Below are 13,450 nucleotides of genomic sequence, written 5' to 3'. Positions count from 1 at the left end.
AGCCCTTTGTACTGGTTTCTGTTTGTGGTTGTGGCTTTTTAAACTATAAACAGGATCGTTTTGTTTTGTTTTGTTTTGTTTTGTTTTCCCCTGTCCCTGTAGGTTTTCAAGTTCAGCTACAACAAGCTGAGAGTGATCACAGGACAGACCCTCCAGGGTCTCTCTAACTTAATGAGGCTGCACATTGACCACAACAAGATCGAGTTTATCCACCCTCAAGCTTTCAACGGCTTAACGTCTCTGAGGCTACTCCATTTGGAAGGAAATCTCCTCCACCAGCTGCACCCCAGCACCTTCTCCACGTTCACATTTCTGGATTATTTCAGACTCTCCACCATAAGACACCTCTACTTAGCAGAGAACATGGTTAGAACTCTTCCTGCCAGCATGCTTCGGAACATGCCGCTTCTGGAGAATCTTTACTTGCAGGGAAATCCGTGGACCTGCGATTGTGAGATGAGATGGTTTTTGGAATGGGATGCAAAATCCAGAGGTAAGAAGAGAGGAGAGCAGACCACTCCTAGCTGCACATTCTTTTATCTTTTTGGAGACGTTCCATTCTCCAAGGTTCTTATATTGACTTATTCAATGAAATCTGAGCTTCGATGAAATCTGAGCACCCAATCAGCTAGACAGGAACTCAGACTTTAAACGTTACCACTTAAATGTTAAGACATCTCCATTCCCCAACGCAAAGGCAGTTATCCCTTAGTGAAATGTAGTGCTCATGTAATCAGTTACATACAGGTGATGTGGGTTGCCATGGAATGGGTATCTGGAGGATCATGCCAGCCTTGGACTGCAGCTTAATGTGGGAAACTGGGACTGGGAAGGGGCTGTGAATGCATGTTCCATGAGAAATTCACAAAGGATGCTTGGAAAAGAGCAGGCTGGTGAGAGGAGTGGCTACAAGGTCATTATTTTACGGACACGGAAGCGATGCTCACTATTGATCTAGAGAGCTATGACAACAACCAGGACTTATGTGTTGCAGTTGCAACAAAGTAGACTGTGATTCCTTTCTGCCTTCCTTCCTTCTCTCCCTTCCTTCATCTGCCTTCCTTCCTTCTCTCCCCTTCCTTCATCTTCCTTCCTTCCCTCCTTCCTTCCTTCCCTCCTTCCTTCCTTCTTTCTCTCCTTCCTTCCTTCTTCTCTCCTTCCTTCCCTCCTTCTTTCCTTCCCTCCTTCTTTCCTTTCTTCCATCTCTCCTTCCTTCCTTTTTTCCTTCATTCCTTCCTTCTTTTTTCCTTCCTTCCTTCCTTCCTTCTTTTTTCCTTGCTTCCTTCCTTCTCTCCTTCCTTCCCTGCTTCCCACCTTCCCTCCTTTACTCCTTCCTGCTCTCCTTCCTTCCCTCCTTCTCTCGTTCCTTCTTTCGTTTTTTCCTTCCTTCATTCCTTCCTTCTCTCCTTCCTTCCCTGGTTCCACCTTCCCTCCTTTACTCCTTCCTTGTCTTCTTCCTTCATTCTCTCCTCCTCTCCTTCCTTCCTTCCTTCGTTCTCTCCTTCCTTCCTTCTTTCTTTTCTTCCTTCCCTCCTTCCTTCCCTCCTTCCCTCCCTGCTTCCCACCTTCCCTCCCTCGCTCCTTCTTTCCTTCCTTCGTTCCTTCCTTCCTTCCCTCGCTCCTTCCTTCCTTTCCTTCCTTCCCTCCCTCCCTTCCTTCATTCCTTCCTTCTCTTCCTTCCTTCCTCCTGCCTTCTCTCCTGCCTTCCTTTCTTCTTTCCATCCTTCCTTTCATCCCTCTCTTCCTTCCTCCATTCCTCCCCCCCTTCACCCTCCCTCCCTCCCTATCTTCCCTTCCTTCCTTCCTTTCTCCCCCTTCTCTAAGCCCTACCTTGCAACCTATCCCCATCCTTAGATTGCATTGTGTTTACCATATCCTGGATCTATTTCCTCAACTCCATCCTCACAGCTGCTGGCCTGGATCAAGCTCCTTTCCTCTCTCTGGTAGGAAGGGGGAGCATTCTAAACAAGTGTCCCCATGTCCTTGTCAGCCCTGTTTTCCATCCACTCTCTACAAAGCAGTGAGAACATTTTTACAGGATGTGCACCCACACCTCTGCGTAACTGATTTCCATTGCTTTTAGGATAAGATACACATTTGCACATTCCCTCCAAGAAGTCTCCACACAAAGGTCGCTCCACCTGTCCCCACTATCCTCTAGCATGGTGGTCCCATTGCTCTTCTTATTCATTTATTTCTAGCCACACAGTCTTCCCGTCTGTTCCTTGCAGCTTTTAAACTTATTTCCAACTCAACATCATTGGATTTGCTCAGTTGCCTACTTGGGAGTCTTTACTGCTAGACATTCAAGAGGCTTGCTTTTTCTTAGCTTTTAGAGCTTCATTCCAAGAGGCCATCAAGCAATGGATGTGGGAAAGACAGAGGTACACCCACTTGTGAATGGTCTTAACCAGAAAAGACACACGCCTCCTCCACTCATATTTCATTGGTGGGAACCAGTCCTCACACCCCAGTGGATGTAAGGGGGCCTGAAAATGCATTTGGATGGCTATTTTGTAGCAGCAACACTGCATTATGGATGTGGACCCACAAAACTTTGCTGGGCAGAGAACCATCTCTGCTACTGTCTGGAGATATGCATGCATGTCTTTGTGTGTGCATGTCTATGCATGTATTTGTCTGTGCACATGTGTGTACATCTGTGTATGTGTAGATTTGCATGTATGTGAAAGAAACTCAAGATTGTAAAGTATTAAAGTTAGTTTTATACAGTGAGCATTTCTGAAGATTGCAATCCCAGGATCTTTCAGAGAGTTTCTGTTAGACTGCTGCATAGCAAGGTTTCAGCCCACAGCTTATACACAGATGGTGGAGCTTCTGCAGGTGCTCAGAAGTCACACCAAATGTGGTCAGAATTCACATCAGTTGTGCTCAGAAGTTATATTAGAGCTGATTCTCATCAAAGTTTGGGTGCCAGGGGACATCTGGTTATAGATTACAGAGGCATAGTCCTTAATCCTGCCAGACATTATCTTATGTGTAGAAAGAGGCAGGGGCTAGGAGCATTGAACTCATCTTTTCTAAAAGTGCAGTGATTCAGGCAAGAGACACGTGGACCTGTGCTCCATCCTGCTCATCATCTTCAGGGCATTCATGTAGAGGCTGCGCTCATTCGCTGAGCTGTGAAATTCAGCTGGCCAAGGGATTTTGTGAAATGCTCCTGCTTGTGTTTGCTGCCTTGTCTCACAGCATGTATGTGTGTGGGTATGAGTGTGAGTGTGAGTATGTGTATGTGTGTTGGGGGGAGATGTGCAAAACAATCCTATTCGCATGTTGAGGTGTTTGCTTTGAAAGTCACGCAGAAAACCAAAGTCAGGAGGGAAAAAGGAAAGATGGCAAAGCCAGTTAGGAGCTTTATAATTCTCCAAGTCATAGATGAAGCAGTATGACTGGCTTCTTCCCAATGGGAAGGGGCAGAAGTAGGCAGAGGACTGCCATGAAAAACTCCTAGTCTTCCAGTTTCCCCAGGCAGAGAGAGTATGGCATCACTTACTGAGATAGAACAGGCACGAGATTCTACATTTAGGTCAGGGAGAGAATATAAGTTTGTTTCATAGATGTCAGTTTGAGGACTCTTCTTGCTATCTAAATAGACATGTCAAAGAGGCAATGGGGTGTGGAACTCACGGAATGTGTTTGGACTAGAGAAGCACATATGGTAGTCATCACTGGCGGGTGGATGGTAATTGGAACCACACATATGGGAGAGGCCATTGACACTGAAGCCAACCAGAAAGGAAAGGGGCTTAGGCTCAAGTCAAGGAGGACCCAGTCAGCAAAGATTCAGGCAGAGGAGGAGGAGGAAGTAGTGACTGAGACCAAGTTGTGGCCAGAAAGGACAGAGAAAATTCCAGAGGATTTCATATCCAGGAGACCAAGAGGACAACGTGAACTCAAAAGCAAACACTCTGTGAAGTGTTTACTACAAATATAGAGAGAGTTATAAATATAGATATAGTTACCTAGATACATACGTATTGATTATATATACATTATATATTATAAATTTATAAATATAGTTATAAATATAGATATAGTTATCTAGATACATACATATTGATTATATATAAATTATATATTATAAATTTATAAATATACAGAGAGTTATAAATATATAGTCCCTAGATACATATTGATTATATATAAATTATATATTATAAATTATAAATATACAGAGTTATAAATATATAGTTCCTAGATAGATACATATTGATTATATATAAATTATATATTGTACATTTATGAATATATAGAATTATAAATATAGATATAGTTACCTAGATACATACATATTGACTATATATATTTATATATAAATATATAAATTATATATTATAAATTTATAATTATAAATTATATATTATAAATTATAATTATACATTATTTATGAATAAATATATTATTATATATTTATTTATAAACATATATACATCTATAAATTTATATATTGTTATATCATGATTTAAAAAAGTAAATATGATGTGATACATGCCAAAGATTCTTCCTTTTACCTGAAAATACTTTCACGGGGTTTATATATTTATATCCATATTTAATTTACATATTATTTATATATACTTAGATATAAATATACATTGATTATATGTCAATATATCTACATATTAATATATATTTATTAATATATCAATATATGTTTATATATCATGATAGATATATATCTATATATTATATAAATATATATGTATTATATATCTATATATGATCTATCTATATATCTATTAAGATAGATACATATTTGTATATATTGAGATAGATATATTGAGATATATATTGGTATATATATCAAGATGAAAAACAACAAAAAGTAGATATGATGTGGTACGTGCAAAGATTCATCCTTTTACCAAGAAATGCTTCCCCAGTTTGCAGTATATTTATATAGATTCTCCTAAACTTTCACAGAAGGTACATTGTAAAATGTATGTGAATGAAGTTGTTTTCTTTAACTTAGAAATGTTTTTTAAATACCCGTTAGTAAGTATTTTAAGACATTTTTAAGTAAAAATTATTATTAATGGTTAAGCAGTTATAAAGCACCCGTTAGTTACCACACAGTGTGCTAAAACTGTGGTTTAACATGAAGCCTCAAAGGCAACTCATGTATAGGATTCCTTGTTTATGGGATTACAGCTGGGTGATAAAGATGCAAACATAGGCTTTATCCTCTGGCCATGTGCAAGGCATGCCATTCTTTGGCTCCTTACCCTATTGTCTATTTGCTTATTTGTTTTAGGAATTCTGAAGTGTAAAAAGGACAAAGCTTATGAAGGCGGTCAGTTGTGTGCAATGTGCTTCAGTCCAAAGAAGTTGTACAAACATGAGATACACAAGCTGAAGGACATGACTTGTCTGAAGCCTTCAATAGAGTCCCCTCTGAGACAGAACAGGAGCAGGAGTATTGAGGAGGAGCAAGAACAGGAAGAGGATGGTGACAGCCAGCTCATCCTGGAGAAATTCCAACTGCCCCAGTGGAGCATCTCTTTGAATATGACCGACGAGCACGGGAACATGGTGAACTTGGTCTGTGACATCAAGAAACCAATGGATGTGTACAAAATTCACTTGAACCAAACGGATCCTCCAGATATTGACATAAATGCAACAGTTGCCTTGGACTTTGAGTGTCCAATGATCCGGGAAAACTATGAAAAGCTATGGAAATTGATAGCATACTACAGTGAAGTTCCCGTGAAGCTACACAGAGAGCTCATGCTCAGCAAAGACTCCAGAGTCAGCTACCAGTACAGGCAGGATGCTGATGAGGAAGCTCTTTACTACACAGGTGTGAGAGCCCAGATTCTTGCAGAACCAGAATGGGTCATGCAGCCATCCATAGATATCCAGCTGAACCGACGTCAGAGTACAGCCAAGAAGGTGCTACTTTCCTACTACACTCAGTATTCTCAAACAATATCCACCAAAGATACAAGGCAGGCTCGGGGCAGAAGCTGGGTAATGATTGAGCCTAGTGGAGCTGTGCAAAGAGATCAGACTGTCCTGGAAGGGGGTCCATGCCAGTTGAGCTGCAACGTGAAAGCTTCTGAGAGTCCATCTATCTTCTGGGTGCTTCCAGATGGCTCCATCCTGAAAGCGCCCATGGATGACCCAGACAGCAAGTTCTCCATTCTCAGCAGTGGCTGGCTGAGGATCAAGTCCATGGAGCCATCTGACTCGGGCTTGTACCAGTGCATTGCTCAAGTGAGGGATGAAATGGACCGCATGGTATATAGGGTACTTGTGCAGTCTCCCTCCACTCAGCCAACCGAGAAAGACACAGTGACAATTGGCAAGAACCCAGGGGAGTCGGTGATGTTGCCTTGCAATGCTTTAGCAGTACCCGAAGCCCACCTTAGCTGGATTCTTCCAAACAGAAGGATAATTAATGATTTGGCTAACACATCACATGTATACATATTGCCAAACGGAACTCTTTCCATCCCAAAGGTCCAAGTCAGTGATAGTGGTTACTACAGATGTGTGGCTGTCAACCAGCAAGGGGCAGACCATTTTACGGTGGGAATCACAGTGACCAAGAAAGGGTCTGGCTTGCCATCCAAAAGAGACAGACGCCCAGGTGCAAAGGCTCTTTCCAGAGTCAGAGAAGACATCGTGGAGGATGAAGGGGGCTCGGGCATGGGAGATGAAGAGAACACTTCAAGGAGACTTCTGCATCCAAAGGACCAAGAAGTGTTCCTCAAAACAAAGGATGATGCCATCAGTGGAGATAAGAAAGCCAAGAAAGGGAGAAGAAAGCTGAAACTCTGGAAGCATTCGGAAAAAGAACCAGAGACCAATGTTGCAGAAGGTCGCAGAGTGTTTGAATCTAGACGAAGGATAAACATGGCAAACAAACAGATTAATCCGGAGCGCTGGGCTGATATTTTAGCCAAAGTCCGTGGGAAAAATCTCCCTAAGGGCACAGAAGTACCCCCGTTGATTAAAACCACAAGTCCTCCATCCTCGAGTCTAGAAGTCACACCACCTTTTTCTGCTGTTTCTCCCCCCTCAGCATCTCCTGTGCAGACAGTAACCAGTGCTGAAGAATCCTCAGCAGATGTACCTCTACTTGGTGAAGAAGAGCACGTTTTGGGTACCATTTCCTCAGCCAGCATGGGGCTAGAACACAACCACAATGGAGTTATTCTTGTTGAACCTGAAGTAACAAGCACACCTCTGGAGGAAGTTGTTGATGACCTTTCCGAGAAGACTGAGGAGATAACTTCCACTGAAGGAGACCTGAAGGGGACAGCAGCCCCTACACTTATATCTGAGCCTTATGAACCATCTCCTACTCTGCACACCTTAGACACAGTCTATGAAAAGCCCACCCATGAAGAGACGGCAACAGAGGGTTGGTCTGCAGCAGATGTTGGATCCTCACCAGAGCCCACATCCAGTGAGTATGAGCCTCCATTGGATGCTGTCTCCTTGTCTGAGCCCGTGCAATACTTTGACCCAGATTTGGAGACTAAGTCACAACCAGATGAGGATAAGATGAAAGAAGACACCTTTGCACACCTTACTCCAACCCCCACCATCTGGGTTAATGACTTCGGTACATCACAGTTATTTGAGGATTCTACTATAGGGGAACCAGGTGTCCCAGGCCAATCACATCTACAAGGACTGACAGACAACATCCACCTTGTGAAAAGTAGTCTAAGCACTCAAGACACCTTACTGATTAAAAAGGGTATGAAAGAGATGTCTCAGACACTACAGGGAGGAAATATGCTAGAGGGAGACCCCACACACTCCAGAAGTTCTGAGAGTGAGGGCCAAGAGAGCAAATCCATCACTTTGCCTGACTCCACACCGGGTATAATGAGCAGTATGTCTCCAGTTAAGAAGCCTGCAGAAACCACAGTTGGTACCCTTCTAGACAAAGACACCACAACAGCAACAACAACACCAAGGCAAAAAGTTGCTCCGTCATCCACCATGAGCACTCACCCTTCTCGAAGGAGACCCAACGGGAGAAGGAGATTACGCCCCAACAAATTCCGCCACCGGCACAAGCAAACCCCACCCACAACTTTTGCCCCATCAGAGACTTTTTCTACTCAACCAACTCAAGCACCTGACATTAAGATTTCAAGTCAAGTGGAGAGTTCTCTGGTTCCTACAGCTTGGGTGGATAACACAGTTAATACCCCCCAACAGTTGGAAATGGAGAAGAATGCAGAACCCACATCCAAGGGAACACCACGGAGAAAACACGGGAAGAGGCCAAACAAACATCGATATACCCCTTCTACAGTGAGCTCAAGAGCGTCTGGATCCAAGCCCAGCCCTTCTCCAGAAAATAAACATAGAAACATTGTTACTCCCAGTTCAGAAACTATACTTTTGCCTAGAACTGTTTCTCTGAAAACTGAGGGCCCTTATGATTCCTTAGATTACATGACAACCACCAGAAAAATATATTCATCTTACCCTAAAGTCCAAGAGACACTTCCAGTCACATATAAACCCACATCAGATGGAAAAGAAATTAAGGATGATGTTGCCACAAATGTTGACAAACATAAAAGTGACATTTTAGTCACTGGTGAATCAATTACTAATGTCATACCAACTTCTCGCTCCTTGGTCTCCACTATGGGAGAATTTAAGGAAGAATCCTCTCCTGTAGGCTTTCCAGGAACTCCAACCTGGAATCCCTCAAGGACGGCCCAGCCTGGGAGGCTACAGACAGACATACCTGTTACCACTTCTGGGGAAAATCTTACAGACCCTCCCCTTCTTAAAGAGCTTGAGGATGTGGATTTCACTTCCGAGTTTTCGTCCTCTGTGACAGTCTCCACACCATTTCACCAGGAAGAAGCTGGTTCTTCCACAACTCTCTCAAGCATAAAAGTGGAGGTGGCTTCAAGTCAGGCAGAAACCACCACCCTTGATCAAGATCATCATGAAACCACTGTGGCTATTCTCCTTTCTGAAACTAGACCACAGAATCACACCCCTACTGCTGCCCGGATGAAGGAGCCAGCATCCTCCTCCCCATCCACAATTCTCATGTCTTTGGGACAAACCACCACCACTAAGCCAGCACTTCCCAGTCCAAGAATATCTCAAGCATCTAGAGATTCCAAGGAAAATGTTTTCTTGAATTATGTGGGGAATCCAGAAACAGAAGCAACCCCAGTGAACAATGAAGGAACACAGCATATGTCAGGGCCAAATGAATTATCAACACCCTCTTCCGACCAGGATGCATTTAACTTGTCTACAAAGCTGGAATTGGAAAAGCAAGTATTTGATAGTAGGAGTCTACCACGTGGCCCAGATAGCCACCACCAGGATGGAAGAGTTCATGCTTCTCATCAACTAACCAGAGTCCCTGCCAAACCCATCCTACCAACAGCAACAGTGAGGCTGCCTGAAATGTCCACACAAAGCACTTCCAGATACTTTGTATCTTCCCAGTCACCTCGTCACTGGACCAACAAACCAGAAATAACTACATATCCTTCTAGGGCTTTGCCAGAGAACAAACAGTTTACAACTCCAAGATTATCAAGTACAACAACTCCTCTCCCATTGCACATGTCCAAACCCAGCATTCCTAGTAAGTTTACTGACGGAAGAACTGACCAATTCAATGGCTACTCCAAAGTGTTTGGAAATAACAACATCCCTGAGGCAAGAAACCCAGTTGGAAAGCCTCCCAGTCCAAGAATTCCTCATTATTCCAATGGAAGACTCCCTTTCTTTACCAACAAGACTCTTTCTTTTCCACAGTTGGGAGTCACCCGGAGACCCCAGATACCCACTTCTCCTGCCCCAGTAATGAGAGAGAGAAAAGTTATTCCAGGTTCCTACAACAGGATACATTCCCATAGCACCTTCCACCTGGACTTTGGCCCTCCGGCACCTCCGTTGTTGCACACTCCGCAGACCACGGGATCACCCTCAACTAACTTACAGAATATCCCTATGGTCTCTTCCACCCAGAGTTCTGTCTCCTTTATAACATCTTCTGTCCAGTCCTCAGGAAGCTTCCACCAGAGCAGCTCAAAGTTCTTTGCAGGAGGACCTCCTGCATCCAAATTCTGGTCTCTTGGGGAAAAGCCCCAAATCCTCACCAAGTCCCCACAGACTGTGTCCGTCACCGCTGAGACAGACACTGTGTTCCCCTGTGAGGCAACAGGAAAGCCAAAGCCTTTCGTTACTTGGACAAAGGTTTCCACAGGTAAGATGTTTAAGCATCTACTTTTTTTTTTTTTTGGTCAATTTTTATTTTATTGGCTAGCAATATAATACATTAAAGCAGTATATGGTGAACAGCATAAACACATTAGGAGAAATTTTTATAACACATTTGGAGAATTTTTTTACTCGAATAAGTGTTTATTTTTATTTTTATAATTTCAGCTTTTATTTTAGACACAGGGGGAACATGTGCAGGCTTGTCACACGGGTATATTGTGTGATGCTGAGGTTTGGGGCACAAATGATCCCATTACCCAGGTAGCAAGCGTAGCATCCAATAGGTACATTTTTCAGCCCGTGCCACCCCTCCCTCTCTCCTATAGTAGTCCCAGGTGTCTGTTTGTCCTATCTTTATGTCCATGTGTACCCAATCTACACTTTAACCAGAGTTTGTGTAGGAGAAAGTTACTGGAGTCTTACTTTAGGATTAATTTACCTTTCTTATGGACTCGAGGGCCTCTCTGGGCAGGGGTGGCTGGCCACTGCAAGCCTGGGATGCCCATGCAGCCAGCTAGCCCGAGGAGTTCAGGAGAACAGCATGAGCATAAATAAATAAGGGAGAGGCTGTGTCTCTAGTAATTGAGCTTGTGGCATCTTAGCTCACCTTGGAAGTGGCTGGGACTCATGCCTGCTTCCAGAATTCTCTATTAAACCCACATTTGCTGTCCTTTGCCTGAAGATGGCCCGGTTTCTGGGATTAGTGTAAAGATGAAAAAGAGAAACAAAACATTCTTTTTCTCTATCCTTTTTTTACAGCATACTTATTTCGTATGTGTGTGATGACAACACAAAATCTACTCTCAACAATTTTCAAGTATAAGCTAAATTGTTATTAACTATAGTTGCCATGAGTATAATATCACTTAAGCATATTCCTCCTAACTGAACTTCATACTCTTTAATTAATATCTTCCCTTTACTCCCACCCCCAGCCCCTGGTAACCACCATTCCACTATCTGCTTCAGCTTCTGTGAGTTCAACTTTCTTACATTGCACATATAAGTGAGATCATGCAGTATTTGTCTGTCTGTGCCTGGTTTATTTCACTTAATCTAATGTCCTCCAGGTTCATTTATGTTGTGGCAAATGACAGAATTTCGTTGTTTTTTTTTTTAAAAAAAGAAAAAGAAAAGACAGAATGGCATTTCATTGTGCATATATACCACATTCTCTTTATCCATTCATTCATTGATGGACACTTAGCTGAATTCCATATCTTGGCTATTGTGAATAGCACTGTGGTAAACACGGGAGTGCAGATGTCTTGTCAACATACTGACGTCATTTCCTTTGGATAAATACCCAGTAGTGGGATTGCTAGACCATAGGCAGCTCTATTGTTAGTTTTATGAGGAATCTCCATACTGTTTTCCACAGTGGTTGTACCAAATTACATTCCCACCAACAGTGTACGAGGGTGCCCTTTTCTCCACATCTTCACCAGTGTCTGTGTTTTTGGTCTTTTTGATAATAGCCATTCCAGCAGGCATGAGATGATATCTCAGTTTTACATTTCTTTCATGGTTAGGACCAAAACAGGCTGGGTGTGGTGGCTCACACTTGTAATCCCAGCACTCTGGGTAGCCAAGACAAGAGAATCACTTGAGGTCAGGAGTTCAAGACCAGCCTGGACAACACAGCAAGACCATGTCTCTACAAAAAGCAAAAATTTAAATTATCCAGGAGTGGTGGCCTGCACCTGTAGCCCCAGCTACTTAGAAGGCTGAGTCCAGGAGGTTGAGACTGCAGTGAGCTATGATTGTACCACTGCACTCTCGCCTGGGAGACAGAGCAAGACCCTATCTCTAACGAATAAAATAAATATAAAAAAAACTTTTAAAAACACTAAAACATTCTACCTACTACATTTGCTTTTGCTGCCTGGGTGTTAAAGTGGAGAATTAGATTAACTAATACTGCTTGTTTGAGCATTATCAAAAGGGCACAGTTTATGCCAAAGCTGACTGTGTTAATTTTCTCCAGGAGCTCTTATGACTCCGAATACCAGGATACAACGGTTTGAGGTTCTCAAGAACGGTACCTTAGTGATACGGAAGGTTCAAGTACAAGATCGAGGCCAGTATATGTGCACCGCCAGCAACCTGCACGGCCTGGACAGGATGGTGGTCTTGCTTTCGGTCACCGTGCAGCAACCTCAAATCCTAGCCTCCCACTACCAGGACGTCACTGTCTACCTGGGAGACACCATTGCAATGGAGTGTCTGGCCAAAGGGACCCCAGCCCCCCAAATTTCCTGGATTTTCCCTGACAGGAGGGTGTGGCAAACTGTGTCCCCCGTGGAGGGCCGCATCACCCTGCACGAAAACCGGACCCTTTCCATCAAGGAGGCGTCCTTCTCAGACAGAGGCGTCTATAAGTGCGTGGCCAGCAATGCAGCCGGGGCGGACAGCCTGGCCATCCGCCTGCACGTGGCGGCACTGCCCCCCGTTATCCACCAGGAGAAGCTGGAGAACATCTCGCTGCCCCCGGGGCTCAGCATTCACATTCACTGCACTGCCAAGGCTGCGCCCCTGCCCAGCGTGCGCTGGGTGCTCGGGGACGGTACCCAGATCCGCCCCTCGCAGTTCCTCCACGGGAACTTGTTTGTTTTCCCCAACGGGACGCTCTACATCCGCAACCTCGCGCCCAAGGACAGCGGACGCTATGAGTGCGTGGCCGCCAACCTGGTAGGCTCCGCGCGCAGGATGGTGCAGCTGAACGTGCAGCGTGCAGCAGCCAACGCGCGCATCACGGGCACCTCCCCGCGGAGGACGGACGTCAGGTACGGAGGGACCCTCAAGCTGGACTGCAGCGCCTCAGGGGACCCCTGGCCGCGCATCCTCTGGAGGCTGCCGTCCAAGAGGATGATCGACGCGCTCTTCAGGTAGGCAGCTCTGCGTGGCTTCCTGTAAATCGCTGGGCTGGTGGCCCCAACAAATATGAGTCGTTTTTCAGGATGAATATGCACACACGTTGCTCCCTGCGTCCGATAAAATTAAATGAAATTAATTAGCAGGGCACGGTGGCTCACGCCTGTAATCCCAGCACTTTGGGAGGCCGAGGCGGGCGGATCACTTGAGGTCAGGAGTTCGAGACCAGCCTGGCCGACATGGTGAAACACTGTCTCTAATAAACATACAAAAATTTGCCGGGCATTGTGGCGAGCGTCTGTAGTCCCAGCTACTCTGGAGT

At 44.3% G+C, this 13,450-nt stretch overlaps 1 protein-coding gene across 2 annotated transcripts in view; it reads left to right on the top strand.

Moving 5' to 3' along the window:
- Positions 1-13,450, top strand: part of MXRA5 (matrix remodeling associated 5) — a 38,532-nt gene that overhangs the window by 16,754 nt on the left and 8,328 nt on the right. For both annotated transcript variants that reach the window (XM_004063743.5, XM_063703160.1), the window contains exons 4-6: positions 103-493; positions 5,276-10,237; positions 12,242-13,142. In XM_004063743.5, the coding sequence (XP_004063791.4) occupies positions 103-493; positions 5,276-10,237; positions 12,242-13,142 (6,254 nt within the window). The remainder of the gene's footprint in view (positions 1-102; positions 494-5,275; positions 10,238-12,241; positions 13,143-13,450) is intronic.

Source organism: Gorilla gorilla, chromosome X (assembly GCF_029281585.2).
Source record: "Gorilla gorilla gorilla isolate KB3781 chromosome X, NHGRI_mGorGor1-v2.1_pri, whole genome shotgun sequence".
NCBI lineage: Eukaryota > Metazoa > Chordata > Mammalia > Primates > Hominidae > Gorilla > Gorilla gorilla.
The sequence above is the reverse complement of the archived record's forward strand: the minus strand, read 5'-3'. Positions and strand labels throughout refer to the sequence as shown.